We start from the raw sequence: 22702 nt of genomic DNA on the forward strand, positions 1-22702 counted from the left end.
TCTATGTTAAACATGGCTAATATGTGCAGAGGAATTTCCTCCCCTACATGCTAACCGTGAAATCCCCTCTTCCCTACTTGGGAATTCTATCCTAAACCTTCTGTCTACCTTCGCTTTCACTTTGGTAGTTGACCTCTAAAACTTTCCTTAGCTCAAGATGCTGATTGCTGGCTGATGTATCTGCCTGAGATGGGAGAGATTTTATTACAAATCCAGATTTGTTGCCTTTGGTCTACAGTATTTAGTTGAACAGATCCTTCCTCTAAGTGGGTTTGGTTACAATAGTAAACCTCAAGTTGTCAGCAATATAGACAGTTTCAAGCTTTCTCTAAGGTCCGCTCTGAGCTACCGTATACTCTTGGGCCCCCAGGTCAGGAAGCTTCAGTCAAATGTTACAGACCTACATTACAAAGGCATCAGTAAGAACTGTTAACCTCAGAGCACTGTAAGGTGTAAGGAAACATTAGAATATTCTGATGCCTGGGGCACCTGGGTAGCTCAGTTGGTTGAGCTTCCGACTCCGGCTCAGGTCATGATCTCACAGTCTGTGAGTTCAAGCCCCGCGTCAGGCTCTGTGCTTTCAGCTCAGAGCCTGGAGCCCGCTTCAGATTCTGTGTCTCCCTCTCTGACCCTCCCCCGTTCATGCTGTGTCTCTGTCTCAGAAATAAATAAACATTAAAAAATTTTTTAGAATATTCTGATGCCACCCTGCAGGAGGTTATAAACATTGTCCAAGGGAATGGAGGCTCATTGAATTCTAATTTCATAAGGATCCATGTTTTTAGTATGAATAAGTTTTCTATAGACTTCCCCAGGGGCTGAGTATCTAACCTTGGAGCAATGCTGGCACCTGTTCCCTTCCAAAGTTTAATGCACAGAGAGCCAGTTCCCTTTTGCTTGGCCTTATAGTATGACCCCCAGATGGCCTGTTTAGAGAAAGCTGCACAGGAGAGTGGGTCTTTCCTGGGTTTGTTTAGCTAACTGCTGTTTAAAACATGTTGTTTTCTGGGGCACCTGCGTGACTCGGCGGGTTAAGTGTTTGACTCTTGGTTTCAGCTCAGGCCATGATCTCATGGTTTATGAGGTCAAGCCCCATGTTGGGCTCTGCACTGACAGCATGGAGCCTGCTTGGGATTCTCTCTCTCTCCTCCTTTCTCTGCCCCTCCTCCTTCCCCTCTTCACCCAGCTCACACTGTCTCTCAAAATAAATAAACGTTAAATAAATAAAACACGTTTTTTTTCTAAATAACTTACTGGACTTACTACATGGGTACTTGGATTTTGAGGGCTCTGTTTGGTAAGGGTACCTGCCTTGTAAAACACTCAACATAAAAATGAGGCAAAACCAGGATCTTGAGAAACAAGTTCCTTCACCTCCTGACAAAGCTCTTACAGTGTCTTATGGCTACTCATTGGTCAACATGATGCTAATTTATTTTTTCAAAACAAGTGTGGTGACCAGGAAGCACATTTTGCTTTCTAACTGTGACAGGAAGAGGCTCATTGCTCCGTCTCAACTATCATCCTTCCCCTAGCCATGCTCCATGACCTCCACCCAAAGAGTACCAGCTGCCCAAGAGATCTCAGCAGGAAAATCATCCCCAAATCTGCTAAAGGTAGAAGGCAGAAGGTGGAGATCAAAACTGTGTAAACCTGGTAAAATGTGTGGGTACTCATTTACGTTAATATTGTCATTAAACACTTCCATGAACTGTGGCCATCCTGTTTCACTTACACACGCACACTGGTGTCCAAGGCAAAGAAGGATTCCGCAGGTATGATACACAAGCCCTTTGTAAAAAGAACTCTGTGAAGATGGTCAACCACAGCCTTAACCTGCATTTTTAAGCAAAGCTTTCAGATATTTTGGGACTATGTTATTATCAAATCTTGGCTTTGGGATAGATTATACAGGTCTATGAGATCTTGTCTACTAAGAGTGGTTATTTATTTGCCTCACGTTTTACCATACAAAATCATCAGGAAATGTCTCTCTTTGGAGAAATTTATTTTCTTCTCAAATTGGAGGCAGTATTTTGTCCATGGTCGATTTCAGGGCAAACATTTTGAACATATTTCTCCAGTTTGGTTTGGCAATCCATTGTTTTCTGTCAGAGCCAAGCCAATATCAAGTTGACGTCAAGCAAGCCAGTCCCAGCTCAGAGCCCAGGTGTTTGTGTTTTGGTTTCCAGAATCCTCAGGTGCAGCAGGAAAACTAATCATTCACCTCCATCCAGTGGATGTTTGTAAATGTCTTGCTGTCCATTTTGTCGATGAACAGGCAGCCCTGCAAGTGGTCCATCTCATGCTGGATGATACGGGCTGCCCATCCACTCGCCTGCCACACCACCTGCTCCCCTCTAGGGTCCAGCCCTGCAAAGTAATTTACAGCCTGGGTAAGAATACGCCGAACTGCATTGTTTTTAACCTCCCCACTTTTCCCAGACCCTTGGCTGTTCCTGTTCACAAGAGGCAACTTGAGAAGGGAATGTAGACAGCAACCCCTATCCTTCCCAGAAAAGATGCCTTAACTTTGCCCATTACCAGGTATTCACTGTGGCTCTAACGCTTACAATTAGGTTGCTGGGCTTACTATGGGGCTGAAATGAGAAATGATCTTCGTAAGGTGCTTCCTTTCTGAACATTCCTCTCATTTCTGAAATACTGTTTGATTTCAATTCCTAAAAGCATTTCAACTCAGTATATTATAAAATAAAGGGATACCATTTACCTTCTGACCTGGACCAAGTGGCTTGCTTAAAAGGAACAATCCTAATCCCAGCAACGAATTCCATTTCACAAAACATCCTGTACTACGACAGACCAGGAATGGCATATCACCCTGGACTGGGCAAAGCTGGGTCCCACTATTTCCACTCGACCATGACAGATGCAACTGAGGCAAAAGTCTGTGTGTGGGACAGCGAACTAAAGGGCACAGAGCAGAGGACCTGGAGTGAGGTACCATCGAATTAGGTCACCTTCTCAGCCCCAATACATTTTCCCAGCGAGCTGGCTCAGCTGCTACACGAGCCTCCTCCCCTATCCCAATTGCTTAGTCTTGAATCAAATCCACTCCCCGGTCCTGCTCTTAGTTCCTGACGGAAGGCTTCATTGAGCCTGCGCTTCCACTTTTAACTGGAGTTTTGACAAAACCGTTTCGTGGGGCCCGAGGTCGCCGCCTCCATGGGCTGGGGGAGGGACGCAACTGTTTATCCAACCGCCCCACGGCCACTGCCCACCCCCTGCACCTGAGATCTGCACGGCCTGGAAGCGGGGCACGCAGGCCAGGAAGCCGGCGACGCTCTCGCAGCCCTCAGGGAAGGTGACCAGGCGGCTGTCCAGCACCCGCAGGCTGGGGTTCACGAACACGCGCAAGGGGAAGGGCTCCATCTGGCGGGCCTCGCGCAGGCGCGGCGCGCAGGCGCGGAAGAGTGCCTCGGGGAACTCCAGGGCCAACACCTGTAGCGGCACGCCGAGCTGCGGAGCACTCAGGCCTACGCAGCGCCGGCGTCGCATCACTTGCACCAGCCGCTGCACCAGCCGCTGCAGCTCGGGCCCCGCCAGCTGCGCGGGCTCCACCATAGCCGCCACGGCCCGCAGCGCCGGGTCCCCGACCTGACACACGCGCGGGTACGGCGGCTCGGGCGCTCCCCGCACCAGGCGCCGCACGTAGCGCCAGTAAGACCGCTGGCGCGCCGGGCCCTCGAGGCCGTCCGGGGTGGAGGCGGAGCTACAGGCCCGGACGCTGTGGCCCCCCGTCCCCTCTCCCCACGGCGGTGTCGGCCCCAAGCAGTGACGCGACCGCCCCAGCAGCGGCCCCAGCAGCAGTCCGGCCCCCATCCGGCCCCCGGTGCGCCGAGCACAGCTGCCCGGCCGCCGCGGTCCTCCCCGGCCCCCGTAGATGAGCGCTCCGGTCGCGGGGGACGCCGGGAAGCGCAGTTCCCGCGCGCCTTGAGAGCGCCTGCCCGGCCCCCGGCGCGCAGCCGGCCTCCGTGACGTCAGTCAGCTTTATTGTTTAATTCCGTTTTTTACAGTATCACGAACCATTTGCAAGAGTGACCGGGAGGTTCCCCCTTTCACGGGCTGTGATGAATGCCCTCGCAGCCTGTCCTCCGGGGCTGTCCCCAGCTTTCACCAGCCTCCCCCCACCCCCGCGCCGGCGCGAGTTAGGTGTCCGCACCCGGCACCTCGGCCTGCAGTGGCTCGGCCGCGTCAGCCTGCTCCTGCGCACCCTCGGGGAAAGCCGCAGCGACCGGCTCGACGCCTGACTCCTCGGGGGGGACTTCCGGGGCTGGAGCTGGGAGCTCGGGCACCAGCTCCTTTTCGTCTAGACACAGGACCAGCTCTCTCTTCGGCAGGATGAAGGCGAGAGGCTCCTGGACGACGTCGATGTTCACATGCCCAAGGTTGCCGTACTTGGAGAGCTGAGTGGGAGGGATGCCTGAGCCAAAAGGTAGAGAAAGTGAAATAGAAAAAAACGTTCAATAAATTTAAATTTTGATATCACAGGGGGAAAAAACACTTGGAGGGGGGGAGTGACAGATACAATTTCCATTCTTCAATACAGTAAAAGTCATCTTTGTGATATGGGACAGGAAGCTTTACTGTAAAGAGAGACTTTGAAAGTAATCTGGAACAGCACAGTGTAGGTGGGTGGAGTTAACAGCCAAGAGAACGTCAGAAGGCACTGGCTTCCTTGTGGAAGGAAAAGGCTGGGGGAAAGTGCCCAACAGCTACTCCGCTGGTGTGGTCATCACCGGCCCACTGCCCCTCGGGAAGCTCTGTCTCCTCCATGCCCCATCCCCAGCACAGAGAGAGTGGGCACAGGCAAGTGAAGACAGATTCGGAAAAATCTTTTTAAAACACCTTCTCTGGACATTCATACAATATGTGATTCTTTTCTAATTTCTTCCACTTAGCCAGATAAACACATATTGTAGGATTCCATTTATATGAAATGTCCAGAAAAGGCAAATCTGCAACAGAAAGCAGATTACTGGTTGCCAGGGGCTAAAGGTGGGATTGGGGAATGACTGCATTGGGCACGAGGGATCTTTTGGGGGTGATGGAAACGTCCTAAAATTGGATAGTGGTAATGGTTCTACATGTCTGTGTATTTACTAAAAAAACATTGAATTTTACAAATGGGTGAATTATTTAGTATGTGAATTATATCAGTAAAGTACTGTCGTTTTAAAGATCTTTCCCCTCCTTTGTCTTACCTAAGGTCTGTGCTATCTGAGCTGGTGGAAAAAGGACTTGGAGACAGCGATTTAAATATGGAACAAGGTCTTCCACGAACACGGTGCAGAACTGGACGAAGAGCTCTTGCTCCCCACTGCTGAAAGCAGCCTCTTCTGCACGATGGAAGGCCAGGATTATATTAGTTACCTAGGGGACAAGGCATAAAGAAAGTCTTTCCAAACAGTACATTACTGTCTTGTTTAAATTCAGAATTGTGGTCACTCTCCACAATTCTGTCACTTCGTTGATATATTTCTGACTCAACATGTTTCATTACTGGCACAGGTTCCAGTTCCAGTGGAAGAGCATCAAGAGGTTCTTGACTCCTTCAGGAGATGGACCAGAACTATATCGGATTCAGAAAAATGAAGCAAAACTATAAAAGGTTTTTACTGAGTAAGACCTTTGAGGTTCCAGGAAGCTAGACCACTAGAAAATTGGAAAGGAAGACAGACCTGGAAAAGAAGTTCCACACACAAATAACAGAGCTACACTTTCTTGTTCAAGTCCTAGCTGTGCCGCTTGCTGGTTTTGTGGCTTCCAAGTGATTAAACACTTCATGCCCTCTGCTCCTCAGTTTCCGTACCTTTCCTTCCTTCCTCTTAGGGTTGTGAGGATCAGGTCTTAATAGGTATAAAGTATGATGAATACTACCTGGCATGGAGTAAGTTCTGTATAAACATTAGGAGATAACTATTACCTGAATTTCACTGACAAAAAAGTTTCATTGCCCATGCTTGCTTCCTCTTACAGGAGGCCATTAACAGTTGTATCGAAGATATGAGAGCAGGCAAGCTCAAGAGAGAGAGAGAGCTGGGCCCACAAAGACTTTAATTTTTTTTTTTTTTATGTTTATTTACTTTTGAGAGACAAAGAGTGTGAGCAGGGGAGGGGCAGAGAGAGAGGGACACAGAATCCAAAGCAGGCTCCAGGCTCTGTCAGCACAGAGCTTGATACGGGGCTCGAACTCACGAACCTGAGATCATGACCTGAGCTGAGGTCAGATGTTTAACTGACTAAGCCACCCAGGCGCCCCCGCCCAGAAAGATTTTATATAATCATGTCACAGCTGCCATCTGGCTGACAGCAATTATAAGATGCTGTAAGTTTTAAGAAGCACCTCACTATCTTAAGGTTTAAATATGTAAAAAATGTGTAGGATATGACTGGTGCTAGTATTTATTGTGTTCTGTAGAATTCTAAGATGGCTCTTCTGAATCCCACCCCCCCGGTGTCCACTCCTTTGTGTAATCCCTTCCCCTTGATTGCAGGCAGAATGTGTGTCTTGTTTCTAACCAATATAATATGACAAATGTGAACAATTTTGCAGAGGTAATTAAAGCCCCTATCAGCTGACTGAATTAATCAAGGGATATCCTGGGTGGGCCTGACTTAATCAGACGAATCTTTTAAAAAAGGGTTGAGGACTTCCTTAAGAGACGCTCTTCCACTGGCCTTGAAGAATCAGAAAGCCCCACTGTGAACGGGCTTATGGATTGAGGTGGCCTCTAGGCCTTAGACCTATAATCGCAAAGAACAGAAATCTGCCAACATGAATGAGCTTGAAAGGGGATGTCATGCTTCAGATGAGACTGCAGCCTGGCCAACACCTTGACTGCAACCTTGGGAGAGATCCTAAGCAGAGAACCCAGGACTCCCAATCTACAGAGAGTGGGAGATGATACACATATGTTGTTTTAGGCTGCTATGGAGTTTGTTATGCAACAACAGAAAACAAATGGAACATTACTGAATCATTATTACAGGTAAGCCACTTCATGAATTGTTCTAGGTCCCATGAGGGGGAGCTAACCAGAGCTGCTCAATCAGAAAAACCTCTAAAACCCCACTAAACCTAAGTCTGCAACCACCTAACACATGGACTGGTTTATATTTTACAAAAGTCTGGCCACCTATTGCCAAAGAAAGCCCCAGTAGAGAGCCAGCAGTATGTGCTCACCTTGGCAAGGGCATTCTCCAGGGCCCCAGTCACATCCTGTGCCAGGGCCACAGGGCAGCAGAGGCGCAGATCATTGAAGGCAACCAGAATACTGTTCAGGAAGCAGGCAAGGGGTGGGAAATCTAAGAGTACCATGGGTGGCTGCAAGGTCCCTGGCTGAGTGACTGGCACAGCAGCAGGCAGGTTACTGCTGCCCAGGATGGCTGGAGCGGAGATGAGGGTGTAGGAATTCATTTCATCCTGGAACTTTTCCACTGCTTCCTGAATTGCTTTCTGGAAAGTGCTGATGGCCACCTGCTGGAAAACAGGAGCCAACTGGCCCCGGAAATCAGCCCCCACCCGGCTGAAGGACAGCCCAAAGTACATGCACTGACCCAGCAGAGAGTCTAGGCGGCCACCTATCCCCCGGTTAAGGTCGGTCTCCAGCACCTGCAGGAATTGCGAGACCCTCTGTAGCACCCAGCCATGGAAGATGGCGCTCTCGTTCACAGTGTGCTCACCCATGGCAGGCGGCAACAATGGGTCCTCATCTGAAAATATGGCACGGTACTGGGTGATGATATCAAACAGATGGACACGGCAAGCCTCAATGGTTTTTGTGATGTGGAAATAGGGATCATCATTGGGGATGGCAGTCAGGATGGAACGGAGCCAAGCATCTCGGGCCTGAAGAAACTTCACCCTCAACTCAGCCTCAGTGAATATATCCATGCGCCGCAGGAAGCCAATGACACGGAGGCAGGCAGGGAGCTGGATATTGGTCCTCAGTTGCTGGATCAGCTGGCTCAACATCAGCTGCATAGACTGGCGCACTTCATTCACAATGCCCTGACAATAAAGGGGGTCAGTCATACCACAATGGGAAAAATACTTTCTGGAACCCATTCCACTACCCCTGAATGTTACAGACTAGAGAGGCAGACCACTGCTTTCCTGACTTACGAAGATTTCCTAAAGCTGATATGTACAGGGTTACCAACAAAGGTCTGGTTCACTGTGGCCTACAGGCCCTGTGCGGTTCTGCTACACCCACTTCCTAATACTGTCCCCCTGCTCACTGCAATCCAGGCATACTGTGTTTTTTTTTTCCTATCTTTGTATTTCTTAAATACCCCTAACGTGTTCCCTCCTGAGCCTGCTATACTTATTTTTTCCACTTTGTGGTTTGCGCCTTCCCCACATCTTCCTGTGGCGGGCTCCTTCTCATCATCTGGGTCTCAGCTTAAATATTATTTCTCCAACAGAGCCTTTCCTGACCACTCTACCTAGGGTACCTCATCTAGTCTCCTTCTAACCATTCCCTGGTTTATTTTCTTCATTTACCACTATCTGAAAGGATCATTTATTTACCAACTATCAGCTTTCATTCATGAAAGCCAGGGCCTTGTCTGCCTTGTCTCCTTTCTCCCTAGCACCTAGATTAGTGCCTGGCACATGATTAGTATTTATCACTTGAATGAATGAATGAATGAATGAATATTTTATGTTCAAGCCTGCCTGACTGGCAGAAATTGATGTAAAACTCAGTTTCCCTAAGGTGTCTGCCTAAAGGTTCAGCGATGACCACACAATTACTGATTATAAGAACATCAGCTTGAGTCCTTTTGGGACAGTTTGGCTACCTGGATGACCGGGATGGAGGAGTATTTCCTTTCCAGTCGGCGTACGTAGGCCGCAAGCTCCAGGGCCTCTTCATAGTAGCTGTTCCGGACACAAGTGTCCATGAGCTGGGGGATCTCCAGGATTTCCAGGATTTCTGTGTGCCGGTTTAGGGTCAGGGTGTTCATCCGGCGGTTGGAACTGATCTCTTCAGCCTCTTTCACAAAGTTTCTGGTAAGAGAATTTCGGTCACTCACTGCTCCACACCCACAACTCAGCTACATTTACCAAGTGATTACTATGGACTGGGCACTGAGCTGCATGGTTTATGACTTAATCTTCACACCAAACCTTTGAGGTAAGTACTGCTACCCTTGAGGAAACTCTAATCCCAGAGAGGCTAAGCAATTTGTCCCAAATCACACGATTATTTATCATATGTGAACCCAGATCTGCCACTTAAACTGTGACAAGGTACTTAACTTAGGCTCTCTGAACTCTTTCTGCATTAGTAAAATAGTAATAGGACCCACCTCACAAGGAGGTGAGGATTAAATGAGATGTGTGTAACAAACTTAACACAGAACCTTACACACGGTAAATGTTCCTTTAATAGCTATGCTTTTCATAAAAATGCACTAACTAGCTAGGAAGCTACAACCTTAACCTTAAATTCCCTCAGCCCTTTTAATTTTTCTCTTCTGCTGTTGTTCAGCTTTAATTCTTAGCAGTTTTCACTCCTCCGTAATTGCAGTGACCTGCTTTATGAGGTCCCCTACCTATTCTGGAAGGCGGAAGAGTACAGGAGCTATTGTCAAATATCCAAAGACTCAAAAGAAAACCTGAGCTTTTATGGTGAAAAATTGAAAGGCAGAATTAGGGATAATAGACTGAGGATCTAGAGAGGCAAATTACGGCTTAAGGGATTTTTTGATAATTTTTGCCTCCAACTGGAAGGATTTCCTTGTCAGCCTTCTATCCATTAGAAGTTTTGGACGGTCTCAGCTGGTGTGTGTGTGTGTGTGTGTGTGTGTGTTGTGTGTGTGTGTGTGTGAGAGAGAGAGAGAGAGAGAGAGAGAGAGAGAGAGAAGACTGTTGCTGACGACCGTAGAGTGTTAACTATGTCAGACCCAATAATAAGCGCTTGGCATGGAATCTCTTTATTTAGTACTCCCAACAGTCCTGTCAGGGAGGGACGTGCTGCTGGTTCCCAGTTCTGACTTCGAAACTTACTAGCTGTGCCCACTGAACAATCACTAAGCTCCCTGTCTCAACTTCCTCATACATAAAATGGGAATAACAGTACCTACCTCGAAAGTTGTTGTGGAATTTAAACGGATTTTTTAAATGCCCAAAGGAGAGCCTGACGCATGGTAAGTGCTATGTAAGCGTTAGCTATTTCTATCATCATAAACGTCAGCTATTACAGTTGCTAAAAGCCCCTCTATAGTGCCGGGCCCGCCGCACCTGCAGCTCTGCTGGAAGCTGGGCAAGCGGTCGAGCAGGCGGCCGAGCGACGCCTCCACGTCGCCAAAGAGGCGGTGGATGCGCTCGGTGCACTCGGCGCCGCGGATGAAGGTCTTATAATTGGCGAAGGCCAAGTCGCGCGTCTGCTGCAGCAGCTGCGCCCGCTCCTCCGCCAAGCGCTCGGGCTCGCGCCTCAGCCGCTCCAGCCCGGAGCCGCTCAACTCCCGGAGGTAGCGGCCCACGTCGGGCCGCTCCCGCCACTGGGCCTCGGGGAAGCGGTCCCGGAACAGCGATGCCAGGAGTCCTTCATCCTCCACCTCCCCGAGAGCCGCCGCAGTGGCGGTCGCTGCGGCCGACGCCGACGCCGTGGCGGTGGTTGACGAAGCAATAGTCTCCGTCGCCGCCATCTTCTGGCAGCAGCGTCGCTTCACCTCCCGCCCGGCAAGGGCGCTGGCTCGGAATCTAGCACCGGAAGCAGCGGGGGCACTCTTCCGATCGCTGTGGTTTCGTATCCGTCCGGCTTGCTTTCTCCGACGGTCCTCCACGCTGCGGGGCGCTAGCGTGGGGGGACAAACCGAATGCGGCTAGAGAGGCAGGCTTTGGGGTTGCCAGGGAGCGGCTGGCGGCTGACTTCCGTTTCCGGACGCTGAGGCACGCGGATTCGGTGTTGCAACCCAGCGGGAAAATGCGGCCTTTGACTGAAGAAGAGACCCGCGTAATGTTTGAGAAGATAGCGAAATAGTAAGAGCGCGCCGAGGGGAAGGGGAAATGTGTTTGTGGCAGGGAAGGGCGTGGGTGGAGTGGGGGCGCGGCGCTGGGAGGAGTCTTTTGGGGCGCCGTCTCCAGTGCTCTTTTTGCCTTCAGCATCGGGGAGAACCTTCAGCTGCTGGTCGACAGGCCCGACGGCACCTACTGTTTCAGGCTGCACAACGACCGGGTGTACTACGTGAGGTGAGGCGGTGCCGGGTGGACCAACGTGGACGGGGGGAGGACTGGGTCCCGCCGGCTTCCCGCAGCCGACACCTTCTTTCTCCTTACCCTTCAAGCGAGAAGATCCTGAAGTTGGCCGCCAACATCTCTGGGGACAAGCTGGTGTCTCTGGGGACCTGCTTCGGAAAATTCACGAAGACTTACAAGTTCCGGTTGCACATCACAGCTCTGGATTACCTTGCACCGTATGCCAAGGTTTGTGTGTGGGGGGGGGAACAAGAGCGGGGTGGTATTCTGTCGGCAACTGGGGATGAAGGAAGTCAAAGATGAGGGCCACGTCAGAACGCAGATAATTGGGCGGCTTCTCCGCCTCGGAGTCCCCGACAGTGCTTAGGTCAGTACCACACGTAGAGATGTTTGTAGGACTTGCTGCTTGGGCACGGTTCGGGCTCTGGCATAGGAATGCTGTGTGGCTGCGTAGTCGTGGTAACGTTCAGCAAAGTAGAAAAGCCAGTAGGTGACTTTGGTGAGGAGCACAGAGAGAGGGATCCAGAAAAAGAGTTCTTAAACTATCCGTGAGAGAGATTGTAGAGTCGAATAAAGAACCTCCTGGGAGTTCTGTTCGGAGAACGAACAATTTGAGATAGCCGTCCAGTCTTTCTCTTTTCCTTAAAATGCTTTCGAGAAATTAATCACATAGCGGCACCTGGGTGGCTCAGTCAGTTAAGCATCCAACTCTTAATATCGGCCCAGGTCATAATCTTGGGGTTGTGAGGTCAGCCCTGAGTTGGGCACTGCGCTGAGGGTGGAGCCTGCTTGAGAGTCTCTCTCTCTGCCCTTCCCCACCTTGTGCCTGTGCTCACCCTCTCTCCGTCTCGAAATAAGTAAACATATATATTTTCTAAAGACAGAATCCTTTTCTTATTAAAAGAAAATTAATCCGTGGACCAAATGAAAACAATAAAGCTTTTTCACAGCAAAATTAAATAAATAAATAAATAAATAAATAATAAAAGAAAATCACATATCCAACAGCTGACTAATCTATGGGATATAATTATTAGCATTTTAATGTCTCTTAGATTTAATGGTGGGGTTTTTTTATTGTCGTTTTTTTTATAGTATAAAGTCTGGATAAAGCCTGGAGCAGAGCAGTCCTTCCTGTATGGGAACCATGTGTTGAAATCTGGACTGGGTCGAATCACTGAAAATACCTGTCAGTACCAGGGAGTGGTGGTGTACTCCATGGCAGACGTCCCTCTGGTGAGTAGAGATGGTAGCTGTTAGAAAAGTCAAGTATCTTTTTTAATTCAGAAGGCTGCATTTTCCATCTGTGCGCTTCAGAGACTAAATTCTCAGCACCTTTTGAATTTCTCAAAGATAAGAACTGCATTTTTTTCATCTTCGTTATTTCCACCCCTCGATGCATGCTTGTTGAATGACTTGAGTGAATCAGTGTCTCTTCTTTTGAATCCCAGGGTTTTGGGGTGGCAGCAAAGTCTACACAAGACTGCAGGAAAGTAGACCCCATGGCGATTGTGGTATTTCATCAAGCAGACATTGGGGAATATGTGCGGCATGAAGAGACATTGACTTAAAACGAAATCATCGCAAGGACTTGTGGCTGTGTGGAAGGGCCTAGCTTTGTTTCCCGTGTCTGTGTAGGCTCCATCATCATGTTGAATTTTGTCAACACTGACTTCTTCAGGGACTTCTTAGTTTAATATTCTCTCTATTGCGATTGAATGCAGGCTGGATTCTTAAGTGGAAATGGTTCAAAAATGGCATTTCAGATCTTTGTGTTTGTGACTAAATAGAATGCTGTGTTTTATATTTGAATCAGAAGGCTTCTTGTCTTGAGTAACAGGTTCTAAGTCGTTGGAACTGAGGACAAGAATAGCTAGCTTATTGTTATCTGTGATAACGCCGTTTTCAAACTCATGATAAGAACACAAAGGATTTTTTCATTGTTTATATGATGAAAGTTAGATATTGCCATATGAGAATGGTAGGCCATGTGTTGGATTTTATGAATGAAATTTGGATAAAATAATAAGAGCAATTTGTCCTGCCAGTTTTCTATACGGTGGGTGTTGTGTGGTATGGAAGAAAATCTTGGATCTAAACCCCAGTTCTGACACCTACCAGCTGTATGGCCTTAGAAGTCATTATAGTTTAAGCTTAATTTTCTTCTTCAAAAAAAACCAGCTTTAACCTAAAGATGGTTTTTAGGATTAGAAGTCACGTTTGTAAAGCACTTAAGCACAGTGCCTGGCAAATGATAGGTGTTAAATAAATGGTAAAATTATTTTTATATTGCATATACTGGGTATTTCTATTACTAAGGATAGGATCTTATGAATACAGCTTGATTATATATCTTCGTTCTTGATCTTTCTTTTTCTGAGATGGTATGATCCCAGGCTAATGGTATTTTCATCACCTTGATTTCTTAAAATGTGATTTCCCATGGGAGCCTTTACTTAACTGGACTAGACAGCACTAATCAGAGACCTTGATATAATTCAGCTCTTCCCATGCTTCCTAAAATTATTTTTGGAATTATTAAAATGTTTTTTTTTTAATGAAAAAATTCCACTAAGTTTTTTAAACTGCCTGTTTTAAATCTACTGCTTTTCTTTTTTTCCTGCTTATTTTAAATTCCAAAGGTGACATCTCTAAAAATAAAACATTTTTCAACTACAAAAAAGCAGTCTGCCAATTCCTGTTTTTGTATGCAACGCATAAAACTGAGATGTGTATGTTTTTGTCCCATTTTTTTCAACTCTTCTCCCTCCCATGGTTCTCAACCCTCTAGATAAACTTAGAGTTAAGGGACTGCTGTATGATGAACGGTATTTTGATGGTAGCATCACTTAGCGCACGCTTTTGTAATAGCCAATATCAATACTTATACATTTTTATTATTTATTGCCATTTTGAGGCAATAGGAAAGGAGAGCAATAGACTAATATGTTCTAACAAGTTGATTTTTTTTCCAATAATTTTACAAAGCTCGTGACTCAGAAGAAAAGGACTAGGGTGCTGTAGTCATTTTGGCTTAGCATCTTGGCTTTTTTGTGTCTGTAACCTTTGGGACATTAAAGAGACGCTTCAAGAAATACAGCTGCAGGATTCCAGAAAGAACAATAACAAAGCTCTGAGCTGTCGACCACCAGTTCACGTAGTTATAGTTTGATTGGAGAAGGAAAAAGTCAGCCATTTTCCTCATGCGGGCAAAGTTGTAATACCGCCACATGTGAAAGATGTTGTTCTGCATCTTCCGTGTACTCTCCTATGGGACAGAAAATGAAATTAAAAAAGAGTCCTCCCTACCACCCATCTAGTCTCACCCCATTGCTCAGAAGCACTAACCTAAGTTATCTGGAAGCTGAGTAACTTCTATAATTTTATGATACATACAATAAGTTGGTTATTGTAGTTGTTGGTAAACCTGGTTTTGCTCTCTATGAAAACATCGCCTGGACTTTGGTTTAAAAAACAAAATTTTTATAATGAAAAATTTCAGTTCTAAAACTCTTTCAGAGTATCTCTAGATTTAGACATGTACTCAGTACATCATTGCCCCTCTGGCTGATGTTTTCTGTTTTTTGTAGATGGTAGAAGATGGGGGCTTGCATGCAAACTTTTTTTGGTTTTTGTTTTTTTTTTTTTAGTATTTATTTATCTAAGTAATTTCTATACTCAACGTGGGGCTGAAATCCATGAACCTGAAATCAAGAGTTACATTCTGTACTGACTCACCCAGCCAGGTGTCCCTGCAAACTTTTTATTAAAGGACCAGATAGTAAATCGTTTAGGCTTTGTAGGTGATACAGTCTCTGTTGCAACTACTGAACTCTGCTCTTATTAGCATAAAAGCAGCCATATATAATTGTCAAACAAGCATAGTTGTGTTTCAGTGAAACTTCATTTACAGAAATACGCAGTGGGATTTTGTGCATTGAAAAATACTATGAAGAAAGTGAAAAGACATCCCACAGAATAGGGAAAATGTTTACAAATCATTTATCTGATAAGGATCCAGAATATATAAAAAACTTAAAACTGAACTCAACCATAAAAAGACAGCCCTATTTTATTTTCTTTCTTTTCTTTTCTTTTTTTTTTTTTTGTGATGTGGACTTTTAATTCATACCTTCCCTCTCTCCCAACTGTGGCAGCTGAATAGGGAATGATCCCTCAGAACTCCATGAGAAGACTAAAAAAGGGGGTTTGCATTCTTCTGGGTAGATAGGGGATGCGGTCAGAGTTGTCTGTAATAAAGCTAGCTACCTTCATCCTCTTCAAAAAGCATCAAGGAGTTCCTGGAATCTGAGTCAAGAATCCCTCCTCCTTGGCCAGACCCTGTGCTCTGGCCTGGGTTTCAGGCCAGCCCGGGAAAGACAGCCCAATTTTAATACGGGAAAATGATTTGAATAGACAGTTCTCCACAGAAGGTATACAGATGGCCAAAAAACATGGAAAGATGCTCAATGTCATTAGTCATTAGGGACACATACCTCAAAACCACAAGATACAACTTCACACCCACTAGAGCAGCTTTAGTAAAAGACACAGTAACCTGTTGGCAGGGATGTGGAAAAATTGAAACCCTCAGATACTGCTGGTGGGAGTGTAAGATGGTTTAGGCACTGGAAAACAGTTACTCATAAAGTTAAACAGAGTTACCATATGACCCACCAGAGTATCCTACTAACTGGTATACAGAAATGAAAACATGTTCACACAAAAACTTCATGCAAATGTTCATACCCGCATTATTCCTAGTAGCCAAAAAGTGGATGACCCAAATGTCATCAGCTGATGAGTCGATAAGAAACTGATACATTCATAAAAGAGGATATTCATCCATAAAAGGGAATGAAGTATTAATACCTGCTATAATGTGGATGACTCTTGAAAACATGCTAAGTGAAAGAAGTCAGAAACAAAAGGCCACATCGTATGATTACACTCATGTGAAGTGCACAGAATAGGCAAATTTAAAGAAACAGTTGATTAGTGAGTGATTGCCCAGGACTGGGGAGGGGGGCATGGGGAAGGAGGAGTGAGTAATGGGTATGGAGTTCTTTTGGGGCTGATGAAACTTGTGAACTTAGATGCAGGTAATAGTTGCATGACCTTGGGAATGTACTAAAACCCGCAGAATTGTACATTTTAAAATAGTGAATTCTATCTAAAATTTGAAAAAACGGGCGTCCAGGTGGCTTAGTCGGTTAAGCATCCAACTCTTGGTTTTGGGTCAGGTCATGATCTTAGGGGTTCGTGGGATCAAGCCCTGTGTCAGGCTCTGTGCTGACAACGCAGAACCTGGTTGGGATTTTCTCTCTCTCCCTCTCTAAATAAATAAATAAACTTTAAAAAAAGAAACAGGCACTGGGCCAGATTTGGCCTGTGCACCATATTTTGTCAACTCCTGTTATAAACAAGTGAGGAATTTTAAGAGCTCTAAGTTATAAAAATTGAAGGTTTCAAATCCTCTTGCCTGTTTGGTTTCTCCCCAAATGAGCCCTCAGATGATACTACTAATTTTCAAGGATGTTTCCACAGATGTTTCTCTCACAAAACAGTTACCTCAATTGCATCCAGAGTATCATTCAGTTGTTTTCTTTCATTCTTCTGTTTGTGGTCCATCTCAGGCCCCTCGTAGAAAACTCCAAAATTGAGGTAAACTTGGACAGAACCAAAGTGATTTTGCTGATTTTTTAGACAAAGCTGATAAAAACCTGTAGGAATCCGTAGATCATTACCAAGTCTTGGCCTCCACCCTTTGTTGAACTCCCACCTTCTAGATTTCCCTGGAGATACCTGTTTACCAGTGTTAAATGTGCTACTTAATACCTTCTTTTCACTTAGGAAGTACAAAGATAGAATGTTTAAGGTGGAAGGCCTTACGTGATCTTCCATGAAACTTACTTTACTGAGTATCAGTTATGATACTGTTTTGCCAAATATTAGTAACTGAGTTCTATAAAATAGTAAATTTATAAGAAGTAAATTTATTAAGTAAATTGGTTCTATACTAGATAGGAAACCATGTTTTCTCCTTTGTCACCTGTAGTTCCCACATCTCTTACTGAAGCTCTTCTCAACAAAATGAGTTGAAATTAAGAGCATGCTATTTGCCTTCTTGTACACCATTACTGGGGGATACCGTCTTGAACTTGAAACTAGAGAAAATGATGTGTTGTGAATGAAAGAAGCTATCCTGCTGGATGGAGTAACTTCTGCAAGGTGATTTGTACGGGAGCTAATGGTTTGGGGTATGAACTAGTGCTGGTTCTCAACTGGGATCCTCCCTTTTGTGTGTGCCTCCCTTTGTGTGTGTGTGTGGGAGCAGGGAAGAGAAGGGGATTAGAAGGGCGTGGCAGTTATTTGATTGTTCTAATGGTTAGAAGGCACTGCTGGTACATGGGGGCCAAAGATGCCAGATACCATATGGTGCTGAAAATCCTGTGCTACACAGTGAAGGATTGTTTTATGCCCCGATTCAGAAACACTTTTTTTTTTTCTGTACACCTGGCTAGTAGAGAGGGCAATTAAAACTGACCAGTGTTGTCCAGGGTGGGGATAGGCTCAATCTGGCTGTAGGAATTTTCTGATGACTGGGGAAGTGTTTTGTTGTTTGTGGATATTTTCATGGCCATGCATTTCCTTTTGTTCTGAGTCTGCTATTTCATAACTGGCTCAAGTATTCTGGTGACTGGAAAGGAATGTTATCATGTAATAAATTTATTAGTTGGAATTCTGTATTATAAATGGGTCTCTCTTTTGGTCACTTTCCCATAACCTCATCAGTTGGAGATGATGAGATAAAATTGAGCTTCTGGACCCTGGAGTTACAGTAATTAGTCACCTGGAGACCCTGTCCTGAATCTGACAGCAACTGCCTGCTGCTTAATGTCCTCCACTACAGGCAGTCTCCGGGAAAGATTTGATATTGGTGTTGAAGGCTGGTTTTTGATGTTGAAAACTGGGTTCTTCCCCCTACTGTTTGATCATCCCCGTGTGAAAAAGCCAGGGCTAATATATCTCAGGTTATCATTTCAGGGGTGCCTGGGTGGCTCAGTTGGTTGAGCATCCGGATCTTGATTTTCGCTCAGGTCATCATCTCATGGGTTCGGGAGATCAAGGTCCACGTCAGGCTCCACACTGATTGTGTGAAGCCTACTTGGTATATTCTCTCTCTCTCTCTCTCTCTCTCTCTCTCTGTCTCTCTCTCTGTCTCCTTCCCCCACCCCTCCTCCACTAACGTGCTCACTGGCCCTCTCTCAAACTGAAAAAAGTAATTTCAGTACTTCTCATTATTTACCCAATTTCAAAGAAATTTAGGATTATTACAGTAGCTGTGGTGATAAAAACAGACCTGTCTCTTTGATAGAGAAGTTAATCTGGCCCCGAACATCCTGAGAGGAGTCTATGAGGAAACCCTGTGGGGTATGTGCTGTGGCAGCGACATGCCGGTCATGTGACATTCCCAGTGTCCGCTGCACCTGCCAAGACACATTAAAGAGGGAGAAAACCCCTGCTACATCACCAAGAGCTAGCTAAATAGTAAGATTGACATTCATGATCATCAGCACAGTGGTTCTCTGGGAATCTGGATGGAGACAACAGTGGTGTTGGGGAGATAGGAAGGGACAGCAATGCTGAACATTCTGCTGTGTTAGAAACAGTATTGCAGGACAAAGAATTGCCCAAAATGCCAATAGCACTCCAGTTAAGAAGACATGTCTCAGACCATACATCGTGTATCAACTGATGTGTATGTTTTGGCTATGGAGTTCTTGAATGAACTTGCTTGGTTTTGACTTCCCTAGTGTCCTTGATTTGGGCTTATTTGCTGCTTGACAGCAAATAAATAAGGCATTCAGTAGGAACTTGTCCCCAAGCTGTGTCTTGATAAGCCCAGGCTACAGTGAGCTGATTAGTAGCTACTGTTCCAAATTCAGAGATAAGAAAAGGCTCTGATAAGCTAACTTAAAATAAGCTTTGAGTTACAGTGGAATGGAATGAGATCAATAGAGTCTATTACTATGTAAATAAAATTTAGAAAGTTAACAGGTTTCTAAGATAAAGAACAAGGAAATGAACAGCTTCTGACTTTACTATTGAGTTCACCATCCTTGGGCAGTGTGGTGTAAGACCACAGGATGGATAAATGTACTTGGCCTGTGAACAGGCAACTTTTAAACATTTACCTTCCTAAAGAAACAAGACTGGCCAAATGGAGCAATCTTGAGTCAGTGATTCTTTAATTTGCCAGAATTACCCCTAAAAGCAAGAGAATAAATGTTGGCTCCCCTAGCCCCGTAAAGAAGCATCTTTCTTTCAAATCTCAGGGTCTGTTGCCAAAGTTCATGTAGGTTTTCATTTTACTTTGTACCATATCCATATTATTTTAATGTTTTAAAAAGTGGATTCTCTCCCCTCTCATCTCCAAATCTGAGTTAATATACGATTACCTCTCTGGGAAGAGGCAGCTTGTTTGTCCCATGGCTTTGAGCACACCTCCATTGCCCCCATTTTGATTAGTCAATCCATATGTTATAGGGATTGTTCATTCATGGAGGGTTTTCATCTTAACTGCAGGTCCATTTCATTAACAGGTAGGGAATCACAGCATAAGAAAGACAAACAGAATCTTGTATTCGAGTAAAACCTGACCCACTTAACAAAAGGAAACAAACAAAAAAAACAAGTCCCCAGTATGGCTAGAGGAGCCCTTGTACTTACCTCATAACTGAAATAGAAGTATCCAGTCTGGTAGGCAAATTGCCAGAAGCACTCTGTGCCTCCTGGAGGGATCATGATGGCAAAGTCAGATCGATCTGCTCCATGGAAGTGTGGCTGGTCCCCAGAACCACTAAAGGGTTCTGTCTTCAGGCTCCTAGCAGAGGTCACTAGGTTCAAAACCACCAGTCCAGCTCCAAAGAGCAAAGGGAACATGCCGCTTTCTGAAGATTCCTCTGTAGGTGAACTGTTTGCACAAGCCCAGTGAAACCAAGCAGTTTAAGACACCTGCTAGGGTAATCATTAACTTGCAAGTCACACTTAGGCCAGTTTCGGGGCCACACATGGATATTCCATAATAGAAGTGGCGTGATACCTCCATGCTTGGCTCACAGGAAGAGGTTTTGTTTTTACCTCAGAAACTCACTGCAGGGTGCCTGGGTGGCTCAGTCAATTGAGCATCTGACTTCGGCTCAGGTTATGATCTCACTGTTCATGGGGTAGAGCCCTGAGTTGGGCTCTGTGCTGACAGCTCAGAGCCTGGAGCCTGCTTCAGATTCTGTCTCCCTCTCTCTCTATCTGCTCCTCCCCTGCTTTCACACTCTCTCTCTCTCTCCCTCTCCCTCTCTCAAAAATAAGCAAACAGTAAAAAAAAAAAAAAACAAAAAAAAACAAAAATACCTCAGTGGTTTACCAAACCTACTTCATGGCTGCTAGATAGAATCTGCTACTTCAGAAGAGATATTTCTCTCCTTCCTTTGGGCTATGGTTTTTCATACCTGCTTCTTGGGGGTAAACATTTGGTAAGTTTATTTACAACCATCTGAATATACTGACAAGGTTTGGCCGGGGAGATTCTTTCTCTTATTCATATCTAATTGCTAAATGATGCCTATTGCCCCAGTAGGACATATGGGGCAGATCTGTTTCAACAGAATTTGTTCCGTCCAGTGCTAGAGGTTAGAGAGCAAAAAGCACAGCATGGGAGTATGTACAAAAATTTTAATGGATAAAGTGAGCGAGAGGCAGTGGTGAAACCCCTCCACTGATAATCCTTGTTCTTTCTCCCACCTGACTGATATATTCATCTAAAACTATACAAAAACCCACTTAAAAGACTATTTCTATTATTCAAACTCTTGATCTTTCTTCTTTTATTTATCACTTCTTCACTCACAGCGGGGAAAAAGGCTCACTGATCCACTGACCTCATGGCTGGCATTGAGCTAAGAGATTTACTTGCTTATTTATTCTCTCAACAGCCCTGCAAGAGAGGTACCATTACCTACTGACTTATAGATGAGGAAATGTTCATTCAGAGATTGAGGTGGCCGGCTCACTGTCCCAGAAGCGCGGCTGGTGCAGCTGGGGCTTTGAGTGAGCCTCACCCTCTTACCTACCAGGACAGTGTTTCTAGACAGTCTTTGAGTGCTGACAGTGTATAATGTTTTTATTTCAGCCATAATCTTAAAAAAAAAAAACAAAAAAACAAAAAAGCATTAGCACCTTCTAACCAAGTATTGCTTCAGAATTCAGTGCATTGACTCCAAGTGGTAATATCTTAAGTGTCACAAAGCTAATAGGCAAAGAACAGACTTCGTAATAGTGTTCAGGTCTAGCGAAGGCTACGTGACATCACTGTACCCTTCAGGCACAGTGGTTTGCAGCAGTCTTGCTAAGGTGAAGGTGTGAGAGATTGGGATCACTTCTCAGTGCACGGTGGCACAGGCACCCCCACCCACATCCTGTCACGGCTATAGTCCCAACGCTACCCATGTCATGAGCAGTGACTTAAATTCAGCAAAAGAATCATCAGTTCACAGTACATTTCATAGTTCTATGGAAGCTGTAGGCGTAGTTTTATGTGTGTACCCATTTCAATAATACTATCATAAAAACACCTCTGAAGTTACATTAAAAAGCGTGAATGGACTTATGCATTTCTCAGTTTGAGAAACACTGATAGGGATACTCTGCTTCCCTGAATATATCCCACATCTCTCTTCTACCTAGAGAGCAGAGTCTAATAATGTGAGAGTGGAGGAGAGAAAAGCTTCTGGATCCTAACCCTGTTTAGGGGAACCAGATCAATGGGATTTGGGTCTCACCTTTTCACTGTAGCTTCATTTGGGATTAACTGATAGGAAAACAGGATACTAAATTCCAAAACATGTAAATATATAAAAAAGCTCTATAAAGTTTCTAACTTGTAGGTACAGGATGAATTTTAAAACTGTAGCATTTCTTTACAACTTGCCTTTCACTCAAATGTGAGAAAGGGGGAATTTTGTCCCAAAATATGTTATATGAAGAAATGGACAAATTAAAAGGAAGTTTCCACATCTCTGTTGGACATGGCTTTCAAGGATTAAAACACCCAATACAAGCTGACATCAGCTTCTTAACACAGTCAACATGGTTCAGCAAAGGTTGTTCCACATGGTGCTACCTCCATCTGCTCATACGTGCTCTGCTAGAATTAAATAGCTACTTAACATTTGAGAGAAGCAAGACTTTAATGAAGAGTGCTACAAGTTATGGACAATAATTAGTTCTCATATTTTAAAAAAAGATTACAGAAAACACTTTACTGATTTTTTTTTCTTTTTTTTTTTTTTTTGCCAAAAAGACAGTCTTTAAGGATGTCCAAGAGAGACAGCAAGCACAACAAGGTACAAAAGGAGAAGGGAATGTTGAGTTTCAGAGCAAGACACTAACACAGCACAATTAGGGAATCAGGCG

At 45.1% G+C, this 22702-nt stretch overlaps 3 protein-coding genes across 16 annotated transcripts in view; 1 reads left to right on the forward strand and 2 right to left on the reverse strand.

Moving 5' to 3' along the window:
* Nucleotides 1-1931: 1931 nt before the first annotated feature.
* Nucleotides 1932-11394, reverse strand: COG8 (component of oligomeric golgi complex 8). Of its 3 annotated transcripts, none has more exons than XM_042970203.1 (6): nt 11312-11394; nt 8830-9037; nt 7208-8035; nt 5226-5394; nt 4184-4444; nt 1988-2373 (listed from the first exon to the last, which is right to left on the reverse strand). In XM_042970203.1, the coding sequence occupies exons 1-6, from the start codon at nt 11347-11349 to the stop codon at nt 2216-2218; spliced, it is 1662 nt and encodes a 553-aa protein (XP_042826137.1). In that variant the 5' UTR covers nt 11350-11394; the 3' UTR covers nt 1988-2215. The 3 variants fall into 3 exon arrangements, with proteins under 3 accessions (XP_042826138.1, XP_042826137.1, XP_042826136.1); XM_042970202.1 differs by lacking the exon at nt 11312-11394 and adding an exon at nt 10274-10680; XM_042970204.1 differs by lacking the exons at nt 4184-4444; nt 5226-5394; nt 7208-8035; nt 8830-9037; nt 11312-11394 and adding an exon at nt 3252-3982 and having other exon boundaries at nt 1932-2373.
* The window catches only part of NIP7 (nucleolar pre-rRNA processing protein NIP7), a 91736-nt gene continuing 79961 nt past the window's right edge, over nt 10928-22702 (forward strand). For 8 of the 12 annotated variants that reach the window (XR_006212081.1, XR_006212080.1, XM_042970209.1 and 5 more), the window contains exons 1-4: nt 10928-11014; nt 11138-11224; nt 11320-11458; nt 12326-12466. Coding sequence is in view for 10 of the 12 variants with exons in the window: in XM_042970209.1 (XP_042826143.1) it covers nt 10959-11014; nt 11138-11224; nt 11320-11458; nt 12326-12466 (423 nt within the window). In the remaining 2 variants the exon portion in view is untranslated. Of the gene's footprint in view, nt 11015-11137; nt 11225-11319; nt 11459-12325; nt 12467-12681; nt 13043-14218; nt 14367-17288; nt 18264-22589; nt 22692-22702 lie in introns of those variants that run through there. The other 4 variants (XM_042970207.1, XM_042970213.1, XM_042970214.1 and 1 more) reach the window with 4 other exon arrangements.
* On the reverse strand, nt 14265-20176 carry TMED6 (transmembrane p24 trafficking protein 6). The gene is made up of 4 exons (XM_007090356.3): nt 19964-20176; nt 18594-18720; nt 16802-16953; nt 14265-14498 (listed from the first exon to the last, which is right to left on the reverse strand). Exons 1-4 carry the CDS (start codon nt 20174-20176, stop codon nt 14265-14267), a joined length of 726 nt encoding a protein of 241 aa, XP_007090418.1.

The sequence above is a fragment of the Panthera tigris genome, chromosome E2, assembly GCF_018350195.1.
Source record: "Panthera tigris isolate Pti1 chromosome E2, P.tigris_Pti1_mat1.1, whole genome shotgun sequence".
In the NCBI taxonomy this organism is placed as follows: Eukaryota; Metazoa; Chordata; class Mammalia; order Carnivora; family Felidae; genus Panthera; species Panthera tigris.

Coding starts and splice junctions, on each gene's coding strand:
- TMED6 (XM_007090356.3), bottom strand. CDS start 20,176: ATGTTCCCTTTGCTCTTTGGAGCTGGACTGGTGGTTTTGAACCTAGTG. Junction 18,721..19,963: donor ACTTCTATTTCAGTTATGAG/GTAAGTACAAGG, acceptor GTGTCTTGGCAG/GTGCAGCGGACACTGGGAAT. Junction 14,499..16,801: donor ATACTCTGGATGCAATTGAG/GTAACTGTTTTG, acceptor TCTGTCCCATAG/GAGAGTACACGGAAGATGCA.
- COG8 (XM_042970202.1), bottom strand. CDS start 10,680: ATGGCGGCGACGGAGACTATTGCTTCGTCAACCACCGCCACGGCGTCG. Junction 9,038..10,273: donor AGCTTCCAGCAGAGCTGCAG/GTGCGGCGGGCC, acceptor TTCTCTTACCAG/AAACTTTGTGAAAGAGGCTG. Junction 4,445..5,225: donor TCAGATAGCACAGACCTTAG/GTAAGACAAAGG, acceptor CTTTTGGCTCAG/GCATCCCTCCCACTCAGCTC.